Source organism: Giraffa tippelskirchi, chromosome 6, assembly GCF_054371585.1.
Source record: "Giraffa tippelskirchi isolate mGirTip1 chromosome 6, T2T-mGirTip1v1.2.pri, whole genome shotgun sequence".
NCBI classification, from domain to species: domain Eukaryota; kingdom Metazoa; phylum Chordata; class Mammalia; order Artiodactyla; family Giraffidae; genus Giraffa; species Giraffa tippelskirchi.
This window is the reverse complement of record NC_137280.1, coordinates 141,506,523-141,532,420: the sequence shown is the minus strand read 5'-3', so window position 1 is coordinate 141,532,420 and position 25,898 is coordinate 141,506,523. Positions and strand designations below refer to the sequence as shown.

General features: G+C 38.8%; 3 protein-coding genes across 10 annotated transcripts in view; 1 reads left to right on the top strand and 2 right to left on the bottom strand.

Moving 5' to 3' along the window:
- LOC145510122 (uncharacterized) overlaps positions 1 to 12,623 on the bottom strand; it is an 838,825-nt gene extending 826,202 nt beyond the window's left edge. The window contains exons 1-2 of one of the 4 annotated variants that reach the window (XR_014056708.1): positions 9,119 to 10,401; positions 3,019 to 3,132 (exon numbers count right to left, since the gene is read on the bottom strand). Coding sequence is in view for 1 of the 4 variants with exons in the window: in XM_081500528.1 (XP_081356654.1) it covers positions 3,019 to 3,132; positions 10,222 to 10,344 (237 nt within the window). In the remaining 3 variants the exon portion in view is untranslated. Of the gene's footprint in view, positions 1 to 1,681; positions 3,133 to 9,118 lie in introns of all 4 variants that reach the window. The other 3 variants (XR_014056727.1, XR_014056698.1, XM_081500528.1) reach the window with 3 other exon arrangements.
- Positions 9,921 to 25,898, top strand: part of CLINT1 (clathrin interactor 1) — a 58,174-nt gene continuing 42,196 nt past the window's right edge. For all 4 annotated transcript variants that reach the window (XM_081500521.1, XM_081500519.1, XM_081500520.1 and 1 more), the window contains exon 1: positions 9,921 to 10,144. In XM_081500521.1, the coding sequence (XP_081356647.1) occupies positions 10,104 to 10,144 (41 nt within the window). In that variant the 5' untranslated portion in view covers positions 9,921 to 10,103. The remainder of the gene's footprint in view (positions 10,145 to 25,898) is intronic.
- LSM11 (LSM11, U7 small nuclear RNA associated) overlaps positions 13,954 to 25,898 on the bottom strand; it is a 110,327-nt gene continuing 98,382 nt past the window's right edge. The window contains exon 7 of one of the 2 annotated variants that reach the window (XR_014056695.1): positions 13,954 to 15,251. The gene's annotated coding sequence lies outside the window, so the exon portion shown is untranslated. The remainder of the gene's footprint in view (positions 15,252 to 25,898) is intronic. The other variant, XR_014056697.1, reaches the window with a different exon arrangement.

The window sequence follows — 25,898 nt, the reverse complement described above, 5'->3', positions numbered from 1 at the left end:
CAAACAAAGTTAGTGGAGTGATGGAATTCCAGTTGGGCTATTTCAAATCCTAAAAGATAATGCTGTGAAAATGCTTCATTCAATATGCCAGCAAATTTTGAAAACTCAGCAGTGGCCACAGGACTGGAAAAGGTCAGTTTTCATTCCAATCCCAAAGAAAGGCAATGCCTAAGAATTCTCAAACTACTGCACAATTGCACTCATCTCACATGCTAGTAAAGTAATGCTCAAAATTCTCCAAGCCAGGCTTCAATAGTACATGATCCGTGAACTTCCAGATGTTCAAGCTGGTTTTAGAAAAAGCAGAGGAACCAGAGATCAAGTTGCCAACATCCGCTGGATCATCGAAAAAGCAAGCGAGTTCCAGAAAAACATCTATATCTGCTTTACTGACTATGCCAAGCCTTTGACAGTGTGGATCACAACAAACTGTGGAAAATTCTTAAAGAGAAGGGAATACCAGACCACCTGACCTGCCTCTTGAGAAATCTGTATGCAGGTCAGGAAGCAAGAGTTAGAACTGGACATGAAACAACAGATTGGTTCCAAGTAGGGAAAGGAGTACGTCAAGGCTGTATATTGTCACCCTGCTTATTTAACTTATATACAGAGTACATCATGAGAAACGCTGGGCTGGATGAAGCACAAGCTGGAATCAAGATTGCTGGGTGAAATATCAATAACCTCAGACATGCAGATGACACCACCCTTATGGCAGAAAGTGAAAAGGAACTAAAAAGCCTCTTGATGAAAGTGAAAGAGGATAGTGAAAAAGTTGGCTTCAAGTTCAACATTCATAAAACTAAGATCATGGCATCTGGTCCCATCACTTCATGGGAAATAGATGGGGAAACAGTGGAAACAATGACAGACTTTATTTGTTTGGGCTCCAAATTCACTGCAGATGGTAACTACAGCCATGAAATTAAAAGATGCTTATTCCTTGGAAGAAAAGTTATAACCAAACTAGACAGCACATTAAAAAGCAGATTCACCACTTTGCCAACAAAAGTTCGTCTAGTCAAGGCTATGGTTTTTCCAGTAGTCATGTATGGATGTGAGCTGGACTATAAAGAAAGCTGAGCGCCAAAGAAGTGATGTTTTTGAATTGTGGTGTTGGAGAAGACTCTTGAGAGTTCCTTGGACTATAAGGAGATCCAACCAGTCCATCCTAAAGGAAATCAGTCCTGAATGTTCATTGGAAGGACTGATGCTGAAACTGAAACTCCAATACTTTGGCCACCTGATGTGAAGAACTGACTCATTGGAAAAGACCCTGATGTTGGGAAAGACTGAAGGCAGGAGGAGAAGGGGAAGACAGAGGATGAGATGGTTGGATGGCATCACCGACTCAGTGGACATGATTTTGAGCAAACTCCGAGAGTTGATGATGCACAAGGAGGCCTGGCATGCTGCAGTCCATGGGGTCACAAAGCATCAGACACTCAATCACACGACTGAGTGACTGAGCTGAACTGAACTGATCTCATTCACTGCCTACAACAACCCTGTGAGTCAGGGACTCTTTTCAGCCCCATTTTCCAACAAGGGCACCAGGAATTTAGTCAGTGTCACACTGCTTTACTGTGTAAACCAAATTCTACTGATACCTTAGACAGTGCTCTGACCTTCCTCCCTGCCCCTCCCCCATTATGCTGCTGCTAAGTTGCTGCTAAGTCACTTCAGTCGTGTCTGACTCTGTGCGACCCCATAGACGGCAGCCCACCAGGCTCCACCGTCCCTGGGATTCTCCAGGCAAGAACACTGGAGTGGATTTCCATTTCCTTCTCCAATATTACCAACAATTTATTGTTAACAGAAAATATCTTTTATTCTAATTCTACCCAAGTTTTAAAAATCAGGCACAAACATTAAAGCTTTAACAATGCTATAGTATTTGATATCATTTTCTTAATTTGGTATATTATTCTGTTGCATTTCATAAATAAATTTCCTAATATTAAAACACCTTTACATTCCTGGCATGAATTCCAATAGGAAATAGTTCATCATTTAGTAACATTCTTATAATAGAAAACTTCACATGTAAAAACTGAGTTAACAATACAATGAATCCTTACATACCCATCACCTAGACTCAACAACTATGAAATCATGGGCAATTTTTCATCTTGATCCTCACATACTCCCTCTCTTCTATGATTATACTGCCTCATAAATATCTTCCTGTGCTTTTGCTTATTTGTTTATGAGTCTGTCTTCCATATTAGGCTATAATCCCCTTGGATAACAACAGGTTTTAGTTATCTGTTTAACCCCACTGCACATGATGCCCAATAAACACCAAATGTCAACTCTTTTCTACCAGAAAGGAATCACTTATGCTGATTGATCTCTTGCCCTACTCCCAGTCTTTAGCCACATTCATTCTGTTTATTAAAGAGCAGCAGTTTGTCAGTTGGACTCTTGGTATCCACTGCAATGAGCTCTTTCTAGAGCACAATTCTTTTACTGAACTGATGAAAGTTCAAGGACCAGCTAAGTATCCTGTGAAGTCTGGACATCTCGGGGCTTTTCCAGGACACTTGACTTTATCCAGAAAGACTCCGTCTCAGAAACCAGCCAGCCCATCCTTTCTGATATCCACCCCAGTCACTCCTGAATCGGACTTGACAGTCAGATAAGTTCCCACAGTCACAAGCTACCTAGTTGCTTCATTGATGGCACCTTGGCTTCCTGTGAATAGAGTTTTCGGAGATCCAGCCACTAGAAACAGTGCACCTACTCTGGGCTCACCGTGGTCAGGGGACAAAAGGAGAGAGAGCACCCCAGAAGACAGGAAAAGGATTCCAAGAGCACCTCTGCCTCCGTCTCACTACTGCCAGCACCTGCGCACTCTTTCAGAAGGACTTGAAATGTGTTATCCCTTTAGAGCACCTACAAGGGTCTCTGAATAGATCCACCTGAGCCCTGCTGACAGCCCTGAAAGGAAACTGAATTTCAGCCAAGAAGACCAGAACTGAGAGTTAGCGAGGGCATGCCCTGCTACCAGCTTACCTGCTGCATGACGCTGTGGCTCCAGTTAACTCCTTCCTTCTTCACTGCCTCCTTTTCTTTCCAGTTATCCTCCATGGCATTCTTTTCTTTTTTGTTCTCCACAACCCAACTTTTCTGTAATGTAGACCAAATTAAAAAAAAAAATCAGAACTAGAAAGGACCTGTGTCATCTAACCCAAGGCATCCCAAGTCCTGGCAAAATCACTTACAAAGGTTTTTTAATTGCAGATTCCTGCCTGGAGAATCCCATGGACAGAGGAGCCTGGTGGGCTACAGTCCAGGTGGGTCACAAAGAAATGGACACCACTGAGAGACTGAGCATGCACACACTCACACAGACCCTGCCTTAGACTTACAGTCGTTAATAACTGTTGCTTTTGTCTATGTAAACAACTATGGCTTTCTTCACTTTCTTCAGAGATCTTTTTGGTCTTCACTCTACACAGTTCTCTCTACATTCTACACAGGGCTAGTGATCGCACAATGCATGGCAGCAAGATAGGTACGTGATCCAAATTGGGCCAGTCAGTCATTCCCTGTGCTATTAGACTCAGTGGATGAAAGACTGAAGTGTTTCTTTCCCATTGGTTGCCTAATCAAAAAAATGGAACCTATTCTCCACAAGCTAATACCCTATTTCCTGCCAATTAGAAGAAACCTAACTGCAATAAAGGAACACGAAAATCAGAGAGAGTTCTGACCGTATTTGCTAAGATCCTGAGGCAAATTCTATCTCTGAACTCCTCTGTCTCCTGGGTCAATAAATTCTCTTACTCTGCTTAAGCTGGTTGTGCGAGTTTCTGTCATTTGTGATCAAAATTATAGGGAGTACACCCACTGAATCAGGAACTCAAAAGTTAGGAAAGAGAACCTGAAATTTGAAAGCTGTGCAGGGATTCTGATGTCTGGTTAGGCTTAGGATACTCTGATAGACCAACCCCTCATTATAAGGAAAAAGTTGAGATCCACATAAGTAAAAAAAGTGAAAGTGTTAATCTCTCAGTCCTATCTGGCTCTTTGCAACCCCATGGACTGTACCCCGCCAATCTCCTCTGTCCATGGAATTCTCCAGGCAAAAATACTGGAGTGGGTTACCATTCCCTTCTCCAGGGGATCTTCACAACCCAGGGATCAAACCTGGGGCTTCTGCATTGCAAGCAGATTCTTTATCATCTGAGCCACCAAGGAAGCCAGAGATCCACATAACAGATTGATAACAATGATAAGGTAGGATTTAGTGAGGACTTACTGCATGCAGGACACAATGTGAAATGAGTTATATGTATTACCTCATTCAATCCTCAGCATATCACTTTGAATTTACTATGTTTACCAAATCTATTTGCTTCTTTAATATGTCTGTTTTATCTCTGACTACATGCCTACCACCTCACCACCTAGCACAGTGTGTAGAACATAGTAGGAGCTTACTAAATACTTGTAATACTGAGTAAATTTTGCAGATCAATATAATACTATCAGCAGTAATAGTATTAGTAGCAGCAGTGTGCTGTGCTAGGTCACTTCAGTTGTGTCCGACTCTTTGCAACCCTATGGACCATAGCCCACCAGGCTCCTTTGTCCGTGGGATTCTCCAGGCAATAGTGGAGTGGGTTGCCATGCCCTTCTCCAGGGGTCTCCCTGACCCAGAGATTGAACTCGGGTCTCTTACATCTCCTGAATTGGCAGGCAGGTTCATTACCACAAGCAACACCTGGGAAGCCCAAGTAGCAGGAGGATCACTAACATTTACTGAGTGTTTATTTTGTGTTAGAGTTTATTCTAAGTTATTTTTAAACATTAGCTTATTTAATTGTCTGAGAAAGCTTTTAAGATGAGTTTCTGTTATTCCCCATTATGATAAGAAAGCTAAGTCACAGAAAAGAAAAGATAATGCTTAAGTCATGTCCGACTCTTGCAATCCAATGGACTGTAGCCTGCCAGGCTCCTCTGTCCATAGGATTCTCCAGGCAAGAATACTGGAGTGGGTTGCCATTTCCTTCTCCAGAGGATCTTCTTAACCCAGGAACTGAACCCAAGTCTCTAGCATTGTAGGCAGATTCTTTACCGACTAAGGTATGTGAGACATCAAATAATTCCAAAGTCATATATTTACAGCTAGTAAGTAGCAAAACTAAGATTCAAACCCAGGCAATCTGGTTCCAGAGCTCTAATTCACAACCTCTATGCTTTACGAGTTTACTTAACATATCCAGAATGACCAAGCTACTGAATAGCAGATACAGAATTTGGACCTAGGTTTGTTTGAGTACAGAACCCGCCCTCTTGAACCACTACTTTATACTTTCTCTCTGTGGTTAACTGACTGACAGTTCATGGTACTACATATAAATGGGGCCCTGGGGTTGCACAATACGTAATCTGCCTAGCTCTTGTGGCAACCTTCATATTAATATCAGAAACCAAGTATCTTGACTTCTAGAGAAGAGCAGTTATGTGTGATCAAAAACAACAGTCACTGGGTCAAATACTGAAACCAAGGCATAACGCTTGGCTTCTTGTTTCAGTTTGGATACTGCAAGAAGCAGAAGCCAAGCTGGAATTAGAAGTGTAGATTAGAGATTTATTAAAGGATAAATGGAAGAAGGAACGCGAGTACATGGGGAGCGTCTCAGACTACAAGAAGTTCTGTCAAGGGAGAAAGGAGAAGGAAGGAAGACTGGGTTGGAAGATAATCCGTCCAGTTGCAGCAAAACTGAGGAAATCTGGGCCAGGTGGGTGGGTAGCCGAAGGCAATTGCTGGCCCAGCAGAGGAGTCTTGCATTGGCTGGCTCCAGAACACCTTGCTCAGCCATTGCCTGGGGGTAGCCCATTGACAGCACAGCCTTGGCATAAATGTTATGCCTGATTCCCAAGAAGTAGAAGTGGCTGCTGGGGCTGTTGGCCATCCACACTCCCCTCAACGGGTTCTCTTGAAGAAAGATCTGGGAGGTGCCTTCCCATGGCCGCCGCAGCCCTGTACTAGGAATTAAACTCCTCCTGAAGGACACACCAAGGAGCCAGCCCTAGGAGATAAGCATACTTAAAATTGCTCCTCACACATAAGTAACACTGCTGAGTACATTTGCTTTCAAACCTTGTGCTGGTTTGGCCTCACTAAAAGCCCATTTAGTAAAAAATATGTCTTCCTGAAGAGGGGTAGGTGGGACATTTTCTTGTTTATTTTTCTACTGTGGACACATTTAAATTGCCACAACTATGTTACTATGGAAACTGCTCTCAAACTCGCAAGAGCAAGATAAAGGGTAAAAATGGAACACTTTGTTAAAATGCAAATGATTACTCTTTGGAGACCAGACCACTTTTCAACAAACTCTCCTTGTCTGGTTCCTCTATTAAAGGCTCTCTTGAATCAAAGGTAGACAGGCAGGTTTTTCGGTGTTACATTCTAGATGGCACTGGTCAACTGTGAGCAGACCATAGGTGACAACATTGGAATAAGTCTAGACACTTTCAAACTTGTTATCGGAGCAGGCAAAGCAGGTAACAACATTGTACTCACTGGGTAACTCTGGTGAAGCTGATCATGAATTACTATGAATGTGTAAACAGATCTAGGGCGGGGAAGGTGGTTATTTTCATGCCAGGCTCTTTCTGCTGGTGTACCCTGGACCTGCTCGTTTGAAAGTTAACTTGCTGAGCTCTTATTTATGGAAAGCCGTTTCTCCTTCTTATCTTCCCTGGCCACATTCCACCCTTAGAATTTTGAGCTGGACAGTCCATTCAACATGAAACACAAAATTCTCATTTGAAAGCCCTATTTCTCTGCCTATCTCTTTACCTGCACCTCCCCACCCACCTCTTCAACTCACTTTACTTCTGTCTGCCTGAGCACTCCTATCTCGACAGAGCTCTCAGACAGTTTTGAGCTGATTTCTGCTTTTTGTACTTTTATGCCTGGAAATTCTTTCAACTTGTCTTGGTGAAATCCTGAAGTCTTACTGAAAGCCCCTCTAGAGCTCAGTCAGTCAGTTCAGTTGCTCAGTCCTGTCTGACTTTTTGAGACCCCATGGACCACAGCATGCCAGGCTTCCCAGTCCATCACCAACTCCCGGAGCTTGCTCATACTCATGTCCATCGAGTCAGTGATGCCATCCAACCACCTCATCTTCTGTCTTCCCCTTCTCTTCCCACCTTCAATCTTTCCCAGCATCAGGGTCTTTTCAAATGAGTCAGTTCTTCCCATCAGGTGGCCAAAGTGTTGGAGTTTCAGCTTCAACATCAGTCCTTCCAATGAACATTCAGGACTGATCTCCTTTAGGATGGACTGATTGGATCTCCTTGCAGTCCAAGGAACTCTCAAGAGTCTTCTCCCACACCACTGTTCAAAAGCATCAATTCTTCAGTGCTCAGCTTTCTTTATTGTACAACTCTCACATCCGTACACGACTACTGGAAAAACCATAGCTTTGACTAGATGGATGTTTGTTGGCAAAGTAATGTCTCTGCTTTTTAATATGCTATCTAGGTTGGTCATAGCTTTTCTTCCAAGGAGCAAGCGTCTTTTAATTTCATGGCTGTAGTTACCATCTGCAGTGATTTTGGAGCCCCAAAATATAAAGTCTGTCACTGTTTCTATTGTTTCCCTATCTATTTCCCATGAAGTGATGGGACCAGATGCCATGATCTTAGTTTTCTGAATGTTGAGTTTTTAGCCAACTTTTTCACTCTCTTCTTTCACTTTCATCAAGAGGGCTCTTTAGTTCTTCTTCACTTTCTGCCATAAGGGTGGTGTCATCAGCATATATGAGGTTATTGATATTTCTTCCAGCAAGCTTGATTTCAGCTTGTGCTTCATCCAGCCCAGAATTTCACATTCTTCATAAAGTTAAATAAGCAGGGTGACATATACAGTCTGGATGTACTCCTTTCCTGTTTTGGAACCAGTCTGCTGTTTCATGTCCAGTTCTAACTGTTGCTTCTGAACCTGCATACAGATTTCTCAGGAAATCTTCCAGAGCTCCTTCCAGTTATTTAGTGGATGCAGTATGAGGAACTGATTTGACCTGAAGAACTAACTAAGGGGTTAGGTGTTCTAAATTCTTGATTTGGGATTGTTTTTACCTAGCTTCATTACTAGAAGCAATCAATTTCACGTCTCCTTTGTGAATCAGTCCTCAATAGAAATATTTTTCTTGCAGATTAAAAAAAAAGTTGTTTGTTTTTTTTTTTGCCATTTCCTTTTTATCATTCAAGTTTCAGCTTAAATAAAATGTCCTCAGGGGACTTCCCATGCATCCACTGCAGGCGGGTGGCTTCAATCCCGGGTGGGGGAACTAAGACCCTACATCCCTCCTAAAAAAAAAAAAAATGTCCTCAAAGAGGCCCTAAATATTCCCTAATACTATTTTCCTCTAACATCATTCTCTATAACATTATCTTCTGTTTTCTTCAAGCACTTTCTATCAGCAATTATCTTAAATGTTCCCTTGATTACTATGTTTTCCTCCAAAGACTTTTAAGATCCAAGAGAGCTGAGGCCTTGCCTGTCTTCTTCCCAGCTGTGTTGCCCACTCCTTCAGTTCAGTTCAGTTCAGTCACTCAGTTGTGTCCGACTCTTTGCGACCCCATGGACTGCAGCACACCAGGCCTCCCTGTCCATCACCAACTCCAGGAGTTTACTCAAACTCATGTCCATTGAGTCAGTGATACCATCCAACCATCTCATCCTCTGTCATCCCCTTGTCCTTCTCCCCACTCCTGGCAGATAGAAAATGTTCAATAAAAATTTGTAGAATGTAAAGAACTGTAAAATTTAAGCAGTTTGACCAAATGAACTTTAAGAGTGTTTGTGACTCTAACATGAACATTGTCAAAAAATGAGTAAGAGAAAAATAAAGTGACAATAATCATTGCAATAAAACAATGAATGCAGTGTAGGTGTATATCTACACTTTGAGAATATACACCTGTCAGGTGTATATTCTTGGGCCCATCATAGTGTTGTAGTGTTGTTTTTCTACAATTTCCCATGGAGTGTGAACTTTATAGTAAGTATCTAACAAGGATATCAAGTATCTGTCTAAATATAAGAGCACTGTATGGTAGAATTAGAATGGAATAGGTTTTAAGATACAACCTTTTCAATTTACAAGGATGGAAACTAAAGCCCAGGGCAGGAAGTATATTTGCACATTTGGAACTAAAGACAGAGTTACTTCTGTCAATGAGGAGTACATATGCCAATTATACTTCTTATGGTCATCGCGTGCATGCTGTCACTTCAGTGGTTTCCGATTCTGAGATCCTACGGACTGCAGCCTGGCAGGTTCCTCTGGCCATTGTTGTTGTTGTTGTTGTTGCTCAGCCACTCAGTCGTGTCTGACTCTTTGCAACCGCAGGCTTCCCTGTCCTTCACCATCTCTTGGAGCTTGCTCAAACTCACGTCTATCGAGTTGGTGATGCCACCCAACCATCTCATCCTATGTCGTCCCCTTCTCTTCCCGCCTTCAATTTTTCCCAGCATCAGGGTCCTTTCTAATGAGTCAGTTCTTCACATCAGGTGGCCAAAGTATTGGAGTTTGAGCTTCAGCATCAGTCCTTCCAATGAACATTCAGGACTGATTTCCTTTAGGACTGACTGGTTTGATCTCCTTGCAGTCCAAAGGACTCTCAAGAGTCCTCTTCAACATCACAGTTCAAAAGGATCAATTCTTCGGCTCCCAGCTTTCTTTATGGCCCAACTTTCACATCCATACATGACTACTGCGTAGGGGTGGGGAGAATCCGGAGAGCTCTTTTACCGAAGAATCCTAACTTTACCCTTCCTCTGAAACTCTTTCAGCCTAATTTGGCGCACAGAGAACTACAAGTCCCAGCGTGCCCCGCGCGCAGCGGGCGGAAAGTCAGGCATTTCCGCTCCACGCAGCGCCTCTGCCCCCGCGTCTCGACGTGTCACTGGCGGCGCCGCGGCTGTGGCAAGAGAAGGAGCTGACTGGGGGAGTTTGAGGCGGCGGGCGGCGGCGGCGGCAGCGACCCCGGCCTGGATCTGCCCCGGCGCGGAAGTGTTCCGGGGTCCGTGGGGTACAGGAGAGGGAGGTGGAGGCCCGGCCCGCTTGGGCAAGATGTTGAACATGTGGAAGGTGCGGGAGCTGGTGGACAAAGCGTGAGTATCGGGGGGCAGTTGTGGCCGAGGCCCACGCGGGGGAGGGGCGGGGGGAAAGGGGAGCCGGTTCTGCGCACCGGGCCGTCCGCGTCACGCCCCCCAGATGGGTCGGCCGTGTCATGGCGGCGGGCGACTCTCTTCTCGGCCCGGGGCCGCGTCCCGATCCGCCAATCGGAGGGACCTTTTCTCTGTCGAAACATCTTAGTCCCCTTATCTCCTATCCATGCCTTCCTCACCCTGCAGCTACCCCACCCCTCTAGGCGCGGACACTTTGATCAGGGGCGGGGGCAGGGTTGTCTCGAGCTGGGTCACTGCCTTGGCCGTAGAACTGTCTTGGCCCCTGGCGTTTGATCTTTGCCTCCTGGGCAGCAGCAAAAGCTTGGGGGTGGGGGTACTCATTTCAGTGGATCCCTGTGCTCCTCAGCGTGTATTGTAGAGACCTTAGGCCTGGTTGAGATGTGTCCTTTTCCTTGCTGAGTTTCTTTTCATTCCTAATGAGCCTGAGGTAGTGTAGTGGGTGGTAGGTGTAACAAGTGGCCATTGTGGTCAGACTGAAGTTACTCAGACTCTCTCCTTTGCTTTTCTAACACTAGTGAGAGTAGATCACCATGTAATTTACCGTGATTCCTTTCCTCTGTTTTCTTTTCCACTACATTTCATTTTTGGAGGGCCATTTGTTCCATTTGGTTTAATTAACTAATCACTGAATTAATAAGAAATATCTCCTAAAGAAGGAAATAACCCAGGTTTATATCCTGTTGATCTACTTGTAAGTACACTGACAGGTAAAATGACTAATGCATAGTTGATATTCTTTAAGATTTAAGTGATCACTTTAGTATATTACTACCCTAGGGAAACCTTAACACTTACATTGAGTGTATCATATAGATTATAACAGTGGTTAAGTAAGGTCTTCTAGGACAGCAGGAAGTAACGTTTAAGAATTTAACTAGTCCCCTTCTTTTCGGGTTTTAGTGATGATGGTGTAATGGCAAAAACAGTTCATTTGTGCCACTCATCCAATCTAAAATCAGGAAGTGAGGATGGCAAGTTCTTGGCTTTTTTGACCCCCCCCAAAAAAGCTTATTGTAAACTGCTATGTATAAAATAAATTAGATCCAAGCATATAATGTACAGCACAGGAAATAGAACCACCATTTTATGATAACTTTAAACAGTATAATCTGTTAAATTATCGAATTACTGTTTGTACACCTGAAACATACTATAAATCAACTATGCTTCAATAAGAAAAAATTCAGTGGCTTGGATAATGCATCAGATAGAATTTAGAGTTTGACTGTATTTTCAAGTTTTCTGTGCTACGGAGAATGCAGTAGAGTGCCTAAGGAGCACAGGTTTCTGAACCTGCAGAGCTGGATTCAAGCTCTGTAACCTTGGCAAATTACCTAACCTTGAAGTGTCCCAGTTTCTCAGGTGAAATATGAAAATAGTGATTGATATTTACCTTAGAATGTTGTGAGAATTAAGGGCGAAGGACTTAAATAGCATATAAAGGCCATAATACAGTAAGTTTAGATCAGTATGCTTTTGGTAATTATAGCACATGTTCTACATCAAGAGTAATGTTAAAATTCATTAAGAGAAAAGCTCCATGTTTGAAAAGTGAAATGGTGGTTTTGCTTTGTCAGCCATTTATTTGACCATTAAGTCCTCAGTCCTTTATTTTGGTTTTGCTTTGCTATTTATATATCCTTTGATTTCCAAAGGTAAAAATAAAATCATGTTTTTGTTTTTAATCCAAGTTTATTGGGTGTTCTTTAATATATGGTGTAAAGGATACCAGCTTAAACAGTCTCTGAAGATCCAAAAATCTCTACAAAACTATTTCTTAACCAGAGGTCAGTGGAAGAAAAATCACTAAAAAAGCACCTTCTTACCTTAGGGGACTAAATTTGTGGTACTCAAAAATTTGAAAACAAGGTACACTTTTTCAGGAGACAAATCAAGGCAATATTCTTGCTCTTGTTGTTCTTTTCATGTTGTTTTTCTCACCTTTGTTACTAAGTTTCAAGTACCTCAGATTAAATTTGTCATATAAATAGCTATCAAGTCAATCTAATGGAAGAGCTGCTGTTGAAAAATAACTTCAGTCTTCCTTTTTACTACCCAAATAAAAATGGAAACCTGGGGATTTCCGTGGTGGTCCAGTGACAAAGACTTGGGGCTTCAGTGCGGGGGGCCCAGCCAGGTTCCATCCCTGGTCAGAGAACTAGATCCTATATGCAGCAACTAAGACTTGGTGCAGCCAAATAAATAAGTATCTTAAAAAATTTTTTAAAAGAATGGAAACTTAAACCAAGTTACTCAAGAACATGTAAGAATATTGCCACCAAGGACTTTTTTTAAAACTTTCAGTGGTGTCTGACATATACTAGGATTAGAACATGAGGTTATTTTACTGATGAGTACTTAATTTTCATCTTTCACTGGTAGAAAAGAAATAGTTCTTCCGCCCCAAATAACAAGCATTTTACAAAACCAGTATCTGTGGCATTATGCCCATTTAGACTGTTCATCTTAACTTGCCATAACAGAAGTGAAACAGATCCATAGAACAGCTATTCAGATTATCAAAGGGATAAGGTGATGAGGAAACTTGGAAATGAGGAAACAATAAAGTGATTAAGGACTGCTCTGAGAGCTGTGATGAAAGAAGTGAGGCTCTATATGATACAGCACTGGCTAGAGGTTTGGGGAGACCTGGGTTCACATTCTGATACTGCTTTTTAAATTAGCCATATGTATAATTTGAGGCAGAATCATATAACTCTCCAGAGCTTGGATTCCTTATCTTTAAAATGATGGGATTGTACTAGAATGACTTTTTCCAACCTTGTTGGCATTTTGGAGATATGAATTTCTGTCGGGGGAAAAATGGAGCAAGTATTTCATAACAGCAGATAAATTTTAGAAAGTCATTATCCACCAGAGACAGTTTCAGCTGAAAAGACAATTTTTTTATGTGACAATCAATAAATGTTATATTTAATTGCTTTATGCAATAAATAAGTGCAATCCATGACTCTGGAAAATTAGGACTTTTATTTAGTATATGTCCCTACCCAATGAGGTTTACTTCAGAAGGAAAAATGTGCTCTTGTGTCCTCTGAAGTTACTGTTAGATCCAGTATGATGGCAGTTCTTAAGTATAATGATATATTTTAATATTGATTTTTGAGATTTTGAAAACTTTCATGGAGGGTTGGGGAGATACTTTCTATAAGCTTTGAACCTGCTTGTGGTATTAAATGCCTCTGTTTTGCAGGACATTGTGGAACTGAGGAAAAGCAGATAAAACCAAAGGCTCACCAGAGCTTGGAATGCCAGTTTCCTCCCACATGTACTCAAGTTGCATTAAAGGGAGCTGTGGCAGGAAAGGATAAGTGGCACCACTCCCACCAACTGGGACTAGCTTGACCATTGTCCTCCTTTGACCTGCCTCCCTTCATGTGATGCTGAAATAAAATTAAGCACTTTTATATTTTGTTATCCCATTTTTGGTATAAGCTGAAAGTTGCTGCAGTTCTGTTGTCTTCTTCAAATTTTGGAAATGCAGTGAAGGTAACCTGGTAGTGGTGAATCAAACCACTTACTACTACTTACTGTTCAAGGCCAGCCAATCCTCCTCTTCCATGCAGGGAGTAATATTAATGGTAAATCTACTTCATCAGTGGCCCTTATTCTTTTTAAGATAGTGATTCAAACAGCACTAGCAATTGCTATAGATTGTCCATTTTAAGTTATTCTCTTAAGCATAGCTTGCATTTTTTCCCTTAAGTTGATTTTTGTTGGTGTATTTGCATGTTTTTAGTTCCTAAATGTTTGCATAACATAATAGAATTGTGCAAATTTGTAGTCTAGCTGACCCCAGAAGGAGAACCCTTTGCTTTTAATAGAAAATATTTCATTCAGTTATTTCAACAGATAATACATTTATTATTTATTGGAATAGTACTGTATTTTCTGGACTTGAAAAATAGAATACCTGTTTTTAAAAAATTTGCCACTACAGATTGCTACAACTTGAATTTATCATTGGTTTTCCCTTTCAGTCCTCAGATGTGTTCCCCCTAATTTCCCTATCTTACCAGTAAATCTATGTTCAGTTTGCTTCTTAGAACTTGAAAATAAAGGTGATTTTCAGCTTTCTAGTCTCACCATATCAACTTTTGTTTAAACCAATTGTTATTGCTGAAACAGTGAATTCATTATCCTTTCTTCCTCTCTTCTAGTAACTGGACACAAGTAAATACTAAGAATTTAATTCCAAAGAAAGATGAGTTTTATCTTTTGCAAGTGTATCTTAGGAGTGATTTTTCTATAGTTTAAGTTAGTCTACTTAGTACTATTGCCAAGGTGCTTTTTAAAAGCTCTTAGCTGCCTCTTATGTTTTCCTGTGCCCTAGTGTTTTCAAGTAGTTTTTCGTCTGTTTACTGATACATCCACTAAAAGTATTTGGCTTTTTAAATTTTAAATACCTCTAACTAATACTCCTAGGTTTTACAGTATGGCTCCATAGTTGAACCTTTTTCTGTGCTCTTGTGTTACTTTCTTCTTATTGCCAATATTTATTTAATATTTCCTTTAAGAAAAAAAGGAAGAGTATAGGCAGCTTAAGTAACTTTTTTTATTCATGAAGAAATTTTATTTTATGTTTCATATTTAGATCTAATTGGAATTTAATTTTGGGCTTTTATTTTGGAAAATTTCAAATATATCCAGAAATGGAGGTAGTGAATCCCTGCTTACACAGACCTAGCTTCAAAGTTTGGCTAGTCTTCCTTTATCTGTCTCTCTGCCTACAGTCCCCACTCCATATTATTTTGAAGCAAATTCAAGACAATGCATCATTTCATTTGTATCAGTCTCCAAAAGAGTCATCTTTTTTTTTATTATAACCATAATATCATTATCATACCTTTTAAAAAAGATGATTACTTTATATCGAATGTCCAGTCATCATTTCTTTCTCATTTACCTCATGATTCCTCTTTGATGTTTCTGAGTTGGTGGGTGTATCTCTTGCTTCTTTTTTTGTATAGGTTCAATCCCGGTCTTTTTTTTCACTCTTACTGTCTATCTGTTGAAAAAATTAAGTTTTTTGTATTCCTTCAGTTTGAATTTTGTTAATTGGTTCCCATAGGGTTGTTTGTTTCTCTGACATCTACATGTCCTGCAATTTGGTAATTGTATCTACTCACTTGATAAATTCAAATTCCAATTTTGGGGATAGCAGGACTACTTCATAGAGTCAAAGTACATTTGTAGTACTTTTAATGAGACTTATGTATAAAGATTAGCTCTTTTTAGTCTTAGACATTACCTAACATTCTGGGACAGTATACTTAACTGTTTATCCTTTTTTTTTAAAGGTGTCACTTCTTATGACCTTTCATTGTTAAGTCTAATTATGTGTGCTAGTCCCTGTATATATTTTTATATTACTTTGCTAGCTATACATACTGTCTTATGCTTAGGCACTTCCATATGGTGTTGAGTGAATGTGGGAAGAAGTTTGTGGTTCAGAGATCAGAACTGGATTGAAATCTTAGGTCCATCACTAAGAAATGGTGATCCTGGGGATTGGGACAATATCTCCAAACTTCCCCATCTATAAAATAGGATGGTATTTTGTTTTACAGAGTTCTTGTGATGATTAAATTTATGTGAAACACTTAGCATAGCACTTGACATAAAATAAACTCGTGAAATGCTACTATTATTGTGCAAAGCACAAAATAATTTATAACAATTTCTATAACATGTAGAAAAAAATCAAAAGAATATAGTGTTTGAAGGAATAAAGAAAATGTCAAACTAAATTATTTACAAGTGTGTAAGAACTGTGTCTTAATCCATAAATCATTATTTTCAATGTGGATTCACCTACATAGACACATTAAGCAACCCATAGAAGTCATAAAAATATCTCTGTTATGTGTGCCTTGTGTTGTGTTCAGCAAATCACAAAGGCCTTTAATATTGTAAAGCATATTACAGAAACACTTTTGAAAGACACATTGAGGAATAAAGTCTTTGGAAAGACATATTGCAATTTCCATCTGCTAATTTTTTTTCAGCTTGTTTTGTATTTCTCAAGGTTTTAAAGATGCTGCTAATATAAAATATTTCTTCTAAAATATATAAAGATTTATGAAGGAAAATTGAAGTGGACAATCTATCCTTAAAGAAACTGAACAGAATCAAGAAAAGTAACTGTAAGATGTGATACCCAATTCATAATCTCTGATAGTAGATGAGTAGTATATACAAGAAAGGGGGCTTCCCAGGTGGCTCAGTGGATAAGGAACCCGCCTGCCAATGCAGGAGATGCAGAAGGCGTGGGATCAATCCCTGGGTCAGAAAGATCCCCTGGAGAAGGAAATGGCAACCCACTCCAGTATTCTTTCCTGGAAAATCCCATGGACAGAGGAGCCTGGTGGGCTGCAGTCCCCATGGGGTTGTGAAGAGTCAGACACAACTGAGTGAGTGAGCACACATTTACAAGGAAAGCACGTTACAGTGTGCTTTCCAGTTTTTCAATACACTGTCCCAAGTTGGTAAGAAATTATTTTGGCTTACCAGAGTCCATTAGCCAGAAAATTAAATATAGGTAGAGTAACATAATGCATTCCCACGTTGGAACCAGTTGATAGCTCCTCATGACTGTGGATCGGAGAAGGCAATGGCAACCCACTCCAGTACTCTTGCCTGGGAAATCCCATGGACGGAGGAGCCTGGTAGGCTACAGTCCATGGGGTTACAAAGAGTCAGACACAACTGAGCAACTTCACTTTCACTTTCATGCACTGGAGAAGGAAATGGCAAACCACTCCAGTTTTCTTGCCTAGAGAATCCCGGGGACAGAGGAGCCTGGTGGACTGCCGTCTGTGGGGTCACACAGAGTCGGACACGACTGACGTGACTTAGCAGCAGCAGCAGCAGCATGACTGTGGATAGATCTAGCTAATGAATTATTAAATATGAGTAATTTTGTTAATGTGCAACAATAGCCAGGTGTGTTTTGTACTTAGATTAAGTCCAGTTAGCCCTGTTTTGGAGTGTCTTCTTTTGACATAGGAATTTTGCTTAGTTTATAAATTCTCAGGAGAGTAAGTTTCGATCCCTGGGTTGGGAAGATCCCCTGGAGAAGGAAATGGCAATCCCCACCAGTATTCTTTGGAAAATTCCATCGACAGAGAATCCTGGCTGGCTATAGTCCATGGGGTCTCAAAGAGTTAGGTACAACTGATCACACATGCACACACCTGGAGAGTAAGTTTACATAATTCTAGTTATGAATAATTTTTTATAGTGAAAGTCACTCATTTGTGTCCAACTGTTTGCGACCCCGTGTTCTACAGAGTCCATGAAATTCTCCAAGCCAAAATACTGGAGTGGGTAGCCTTTCCCTTCTCCAGGGGATCTTCCCAACCCAGGAATCGAACCTAGGTCTCCTGCATTGCAGGCAGATTCTTTACCAGCTGAGCCACAAGGGAAGCCCAACTTTTTATAACTTCCACACAAACTCATCAGGTCAAATTTTTCACTCAAAAAAAAAATTCTCATCAAGAGGCCAGCGACCCACCCCACCCTGCCCTCGCTTTTGTTTTTCTCTTTGGCTGTACCATCGTGGCTTGTGGGATCTTAGTTTTCCCACCAGGCCTTGAATCAGACCCTCTCAGAGAAAGTGTGGAGTCCTAACCACTAGCCCGCCAGGGAATTCCCTTAGATAGCCTTTGTTTTTGTAATAGAAAGAAGATATACATTGAAAATTCAATTTGTTTTTCTTGCTATTTGTTTTCATGCAATATTAGCAAATCATTAAAGAACATTCAGCACTTGTAATTTTTAAAAGTGACTTAAGATCGTATGATTAAAACTTTTTATTAACAGTTAAGCCATAATGGTATATGATATGTTTGGTTTATAGTTATAAGTTTGGTACTGAATGGGTTTCTGAAGTGTGGCTCATTTCTCATGAAGCCAAATAAAAATTTTAATCCTGTAATCTACACTCAGCAACAAGGGTGATTCTTTAAAACTGTTTAAGTCACATCGGTTCAGAACTCTCCAGCCACTTTTATTTTGCTGCTTACCAGCCTCTACTTGGTCTAGCTCTGCTGCTCCCTCTGACCTTATCTACCACCACTCTCCCTCATTCCCTGTTCTGAGTCAGTCTGATAAAATGCCTGCATTTACACAAGCCACTCTGCTGTTATTTTAGCACAAGCCACTTTTGCTACTTTTATTTACATCTGTCCATCTGCTGCCTCTGAGATGTAAGCCTCTTGAGGGCATGTCCAGATACTTCTAATAAATCATTATTGAGTATTTGCCATGTGCCAGTAACAATAGTGACAGCATTATTATTAATCTTAATTTGTGGTTGAGAAAATTGGCCACAGAGAAGTCCAGAAACTTGCCTGAAATAACACATCTAGAAAATAGAATCTAGATTTAAATCTAGTGTCTGCTTTTAGAACATATATTTCACAGTTTTTGCTAACTTGTACAAGATATTATTTACTGTAATAAAGGTGAATTACTGGTGAATGCCTTAAACCAGTTAAAAATTACTTGGAAGACGTTTATAAGCTTCTGAATCGAATTCAATAAGCGTTTATTCTTTTTTTCCCCATATATACTGGTCATAAAAGAAAATTTTTCTAGCCTCTGAATATTGTCTATAAGTAGGATGCCCTTCAATGATTGAGAAGCAAACAGTTGTTTTGTCGGTGGAAAAGGAAATCTTAGCTATTATAATGAACTTACTCGTTGTAATTAATCCTAAAAAAAAGTTCATGACAGTCATAAGCTGTATCATAGGTTCAAAATTACTCTATAACCAGCTTCCACAGCTTTAATAAATTTCACTCAATTCTTCGATCTTTATATTATTTCAGTTAGCTGTGCCTGTAGTGCTGTGTTGTATTTATCCCTGATTTATGTCCAAAGTTTCCCAACTTTTCTTACACTCAGCTTAAATTGGGTAATTTGAAAATAATTTTCCTTAGTTCAATATGTGCCTGTCCAAGGAGGATGGCATAGTTTGTAAATATCTAAATGGTATACAATAACTGAAAATACATTACTGATATTCTTACTAATCTTATAGGGATCCTTCAGTGAGTGCTTATTAACTATCTACCATGAGCACTGAATAGCACTGTAGACTGAGTGACAGACCTAATGGTTCCAGTGCAGCTTATGGTTCTGTTAAGTGGATGCATGTGAAAAAGACACAAGCACATGAAAAAGACAGAGTAATATAAGATGGTATGATAGCCAAATTTGTGGTATAGGTATAAATTCTGTAGAAATTCAGGGAATGGAAAGAACAATTAAGACTGAGCAAAAGCTTCATGAAATAGATAAATCCTGGTATTTCAAAAATGTATATCTGCTGAAAGGACGATAAGGCCAAATAAGGTATTAAACATAGAACGCAACATCTGAAACACAGGTCAAATGATGTGGCTCACTGATAAAAACCTACTGCTGAATGGTTCCAAGCAGAGGATGACATCAGTGATACTGTCCTGTTTCAAAAGGAAGTTCCCCTTTTATCCCCAGATAGTCCGGATTAAGTAAAGTACAGATGTTTGATGGTGTATGTTTGTTTGAGAGTTTAAGGGGAAATGAATTATATAGGTTTCAAAATTTTAGTAGTAAGGTTCTGGGAACAATTTCTTTAATGTAAGAAAAGTTGAGTCTAGTTTTTGGGATTTGAAAGTCATTTGAGTAAATCTAAGTTTGATCTTAGGTAAATCTAAGTTTAATCCTGGACGAAAGTGGGAGAAAATATTGCTGACTTAATTTAAAAATTTTAAATAACACTTAAAATTTAAAAATATCAAGTGTTAGAGTTCAATTACAGGTAGTTCTATAAACTCAAACTATCACTACTGAGGTGCAGGATTTCTCATTATTCTATTCATAGGATTTCTTATATTCTTTCAGTTAGTGTTTGATATTTGGCAGTACATCTGAACTTAATCACGTAGAAGTGGAAATACTTATAAGTGATGTGGTCAAACTGTACAATGTCAAGCATTTGTGTCTACAAAGGTGTTACTTTCACATATTGTCCCAGTGTAGGATGCTTCATCATTTTCTCCTTCTCTTTAGAAGGCTTTTATGCTTTTCTTTAAGCTTAGCTAATTTTGGTACTTTCTTTTACATTATTTTCCTGAAGGAGTCTCATAATACAATTAATAATTGTTGTTTAGTCACTAAGTCGTGTGTGACTCTTTTGCGACCCCGTGGACTGTATGTAACCCACCAGACTCCTTCATCCATGGGATTTTCCAGGCAAGAATACTGGAGTGGGTTGCCATTTTCTTCTCCAGGGGATCTTCCCACCAGGGATTGAACCTGGATCCTCTGCACTGGCAGGTGGATTTTTTTTACCACTGAATCACCAGGGAAGCCCAATACAGTTAATAAAGTTACCTTAATAGGATATTTTAAATAGGTTGCCACATATTTTAAAAGATAATTTGTTATGAGTATGCCCAAGCTGAGCTACCTTCTTTGAGTTTCAATTTTGTTTTTAAATGAGGGGTGGAAGGAGTAATTTGAGGGAAGACATAAGTCAAGAGACTTTGTACATTTCTGTATAGAATGGGGATAAGATCTACTACCTTCTAGGACTGTTAGAATTAAATGAGATAATATATTATAAAAAGGTTTACCATTGTGTTATAAATAAATTCTGGTTCTTTGATCTTGTTTAGTCATGAGGTAACCTTAAAAAGCTGTAACCTAAAATTAAAAGATAAAGGTGAACAAAAACTCACTCCTCTGATTAGTTCCAAAGAGTAGGAATTTAAAAGTTGGCAAAACTTTTTAATAAACTTTAAACCCCTTTAACAAAATTTTTACTATTAAAGTTGTTTTAGTAGCTAATATTTTATTCCTGTAAAAACTAGAATTGGGATGTATACTGCTAATAATTCTTACACTGTATCCATTTTTTAATACCCTGGGATATTTGATTTGCTTCTGAAACCAGTTTAACATACACATCTCTTGATAAACATCACACTGTCCTTTCTTTTTTGAGAAGAAATGGATTTACTAAATAACCTGTTTAAGTGACTTGTCAGCAATAGGAAAGATAGTTTCACAAGTAAACTTATACACAAAACAATGCAAGTCTGAAGCTGCTTTAAGTACAGAGTAGGACTGTTTCTGGTTTATGAATAGGAATAATATTCCTGTACTTAAAAAAATATGGACCTCAGGAGCATATGCTTCCAAAATTTATTAGAAATGGCATTTGAGAAACTTGTGCTTGCATTGATAATGTGTGTCATAATGTACATAGTTGAGTTTGTAATGACTGGTATTTCCAGAACAATTTTCAAATAAATGTTTTATGCTGAATATTTCACTAAAAGCTATTCTGGCAAGTGGGAATATGTGCTCTAGTTATTCAGAGTCATAAATAGAATATTACTGTTGTATCTAAATATAACATTTTACTAGTTTTTATTAACTTTTGTCATTAAAAATAATAATAGATTACTATTTTTCATGAACACTTTGTAACTAGAATAATCCTGTAGAGTCATTGAGGTTGTGATTGGCCTATTAGTTGCTTGAAATGTTTAACCTTTAGGATTTTTTACTCATATGAATAAGATTGCTTGACATGCTAACATGGTTGAAGGCAAGGGTGTGATGGTTGATGTACCGAAAGAATAAGATTTGCATACATTATATTACTAATTGTTCCTTTTTGCTGTAACTTAATTATAAAATAAAATGACATTAATTATAAAAAATCAGGTGAGCCTAAATTTCATGTTTTAACTGTAAACTTCCTTTACATTAAAATTGATGCATTCTATATCTAAAAGCATAACATACAGTGTTCACTCTATTAAAACTCTTTAATGCTTTAATGGAGGAATGATTATATTTGTCATGCTCTTTTATTTTTCTGAGCACTTTCTTACATTCTGGCACAAGCTGTTTCAAGCTTATCCTGTATTTTCACTACTTTAGCCCTGGAGTTGGTGATTTCTGCAAGGATCCCTGGTTTTGGTTGTTTTTAGCAATGGGACACATTTTTAAAAGAAATGTGTGGTGGATTAGAGAGATTTTTCTGTCACAGTTAAGATGTTGCTAGAATTTCCTATGTGTAGGAACACCTACAGTAAAAGAGTTGGCACATGAGATAAAGACCTCTTTGGAAGTGCGGTGGTGGTATATTTCTTTTGAATAATTAAGGTTTTACATTTTTGTTTCATATTTTTAAACCTTAAGATAATTAAGATTTGTGAAGGATGCTACATTGCCATTCTCTCCTGCTGTTCCCAACCTCCCCAACAATGTAATTTGCTTTCTGTAAATCACTTAAGTATGAAAAGACAAATAGCAAAGCATTTTCTGTACAAATATATATATTGTAGCTAATGTGATTATGTCAATAAAATGCCCTCTAGAATGTACTTTTCCTAATGGTATTTCATGTTACAACCTGTAATTCACATACTAAATTCCTGTTTGGCTTTTGAATTGTTTATACTAGCAGCTGATTACTGAGTAATTTAAGTCTCACTTAATTATGGCAGTACTATTCTAATTAGAGTGCTGAATGTTGGCACTTTATTTAGCAAGCAAATGTAAAATATTTGTTTGTGACATTTGTGGAAGTAAGTATTGAAGATTAATTTTCTGTAGATAATCTTAGGATATCTATCTTAAGTGTAGACTTAATGCCTACTCTACCCCCAGACCAAATAGATAACTCATTTGGAATATGAAATCCTTTTGACTTAAATTGGAAAGAACTGGTCATATGTTGAGAATCTCATTTTCTGAACAATTAACAAATTAACTATGTATGTATAAATGTAAAAAGCAGCAAATTACATAATATTAAATAATTAAAACAAATACAAGTAATATGAACATTAAGAGTTAAAAGAACTTGAGAAATTTGCTGGAGATATAGCCCTGGTGTTGGAATTTAATGTAGGTAATCTCCCTTTGGCTATGTTGAGATATATAAGGAATAAGCTGAAAACAATAACAATATATAATTAACATTCCTTTTAGACTGATAAGGTTTTTTTTGTCTGTAGATCCATCACTTTATTTTCAGAAAGAGATGGCCAGAGGGGAGGAGGGGGCAGAGATACAGATGCATTCTGGCAACACAGGAGAAACTCCTAGACTGATAACATTTTTCAGATACGAGTTTTTTAGAATAAATGGTGATAATATTTTAATGAATGAGTTATATATTCTTACTATTTAGATAATCTCTTAATAAAGAAAACTCAAAGTATAGGTCTGCTTCTCATGTCAGATTACCCATATGACAAGGAGAATGAAGTACACTAAAGGTTGCAGGGAAGCCACAGGATAACCTGGCTTATTCACTTACAAGGGCTTCCCAGGTGGCGCTAGTGGTGAAGAACCCACCTGCCAGTGCAGCAGACTTAAGAGACGTGGGTTTGATCCCTAAGTGGGGAAGATCCCTTGGAGGAGGGCATGGCAACCTACTCTGGTATTCTTGCCTGGAGAATCCCATGGACAGAGGAGCCTGGCGGGCAACAGGCAATAGGGTCGCACAGAGTCATACACGACTGAAGTGACTTAGCATACGTGCATGCGTGCATTCACTTATAATGACTGTTTACTGAGCATTTGGAACTCTTTCAGATACTTAAAATACAGTTGTAAGCAAGTTTTGGTGGGGAGAGATAACTAAAAAGTAAGCAAAATAATTACACTTTTCGAGTGTTATGAAGAAAAGGGACTGAAGTAGAGAATGGTGAATGGGGCTGTTTTATTTAGGGTGGTGATAGGAGGACTTTCTGAGGATATGGTGTCTGTAGAGAATTCAGAGCGCACATAGTAAAGGAAGAGAGTTTTATTCTCGGAATGTTTTACTCATGGAGTGAGCAAATAAGGAAGGAGCTGGTGAGAAAGTTAGAGAACAGTATGGCAGGAGCATATGGAAGAACAGTGGTAGGCTTAGGGATTTGTAGGTCATTGCATGGAGTTTGGATTTATTTGAAGTATATTAAGCAGTGGGATTTTGATAAGCAAAGGAGTGAAGTGATCCCATCTATGTACCTTACTCTTGGTGCTGAGTTGAATAATGGATTGGAGGTTGAGGTGGGGACATGAGTAGAAAGGGGCACTGGTTAAAATCATGATTATAGCATACCAGTTATGGAATAGAATGTAAAGTAGACAACAAAATGTGTTTGTTTGCCTCCTATTTGTGTTACTTTGGAAGGAATACATGAGAATTACTGTTATACAGTCTTTGCTTTGCTCTATTCTTCTGTCGTAATAGATTGTGCAAAGTGAAAGCCTGGTCCAATATGTAGGAGTTTCAGTTAACAAGATGCCATGCAAAGGGAGGCTTGTATATTAGGATTCCAGCATCTGGAGACATGAAATCCATGATGCTTTCAAATTCACAGTTGATACTGAGCATGAGTAAGAGATTTAACAAAATTTTTTTAACCTTAAATTTCATATTTAGCTTTTCATATATTTATATGGGACACAGAAGTCTTAGGCCAAGGTATCTTACCTTTTAAAGTCTTTGCTGAGGGTCAGTAAGCTGATTTTAGGGCTTATAGTAAATTAACAAATCTTTCTGACTGTGACTCCAAAAAACCTGGGATTGAAACATCTGTGACAGCTCTTTAAAAAGAAATTTTGTGAAGGTGTTACTTCTCATGTCATTCTGTTTGTGTATATGTTGGTCAGCGGGTGTTTATTTTAGTCCTCTCTATTCATATCTTAATCTCAACATCCTTATCTTCCATCCCCCTTCTCTATTATTCTCTGTTACCAAGAGATCATAGATTTCATTTATGTATTCAATAATCAGTTATTAAATATCCCATTTTATGTGAGCATCCATTGTTAGGTACTGAGAGGGAAACAAAAATGCATAATATATAGTACAGTCAGTACTGATTAATTGAGGTAGTTATGTTTTAAAAAGTTACTGCAAACACTGAATCTTTGTTCTTAGAGGAAATACAGGATTAGGTTCCTGTGGGCCTCTGATCACAACATTTTCATCAACCAGTTAGTATGTAACCATGTTTTATGTGTATTTCTGTTTAAAGATGCCTTCTTTATTACATATATTGTTGATTCATTAACATTGAACCCAAGGCCAACTACAGTACATACATGTCTTATCTAATGAAAGTATTTTTTCTATAAGGCACGTCATAACCTCTTGAAAACACTAGACAGCACTTCAGCACTCAGCTTGGGGGCCATGTTAAACAACAAAATCAAGAGAAACCATAAAGATGTGAAAAAATATGGCACTGAGTAAACCAGAGAAAGGAATTTGTTTACAGTATGAGAACTGAAACAAGAGCATCACATCTTTGACCTCATCTGGGACTGTAAGACAGATAACTCAGAGTTTTGCTGCACGCTGTTCACAAATGACCATGAAAGTGCTATGAATATTGATTTTGGTGTTAAAAATATATTTTGGTGAGAAAATAAACAGAGTCCTCAAATAATGAACTCTACTTGCTTTTTAAACATATTAAGGAAATTAAACTCATAGCTGTTGTACAAGGCAGAATATAATTCATAAGAGTTATAAATGTAATGTTTATTTCTTCATAGGAAAGGAAGATTATGGGTTGGAAAGAGTCAGGAAGCCTTCATTTTTGCATCTTTGTTTAAAACTAGGGTTGATTTTAACTGAAAGATGAGG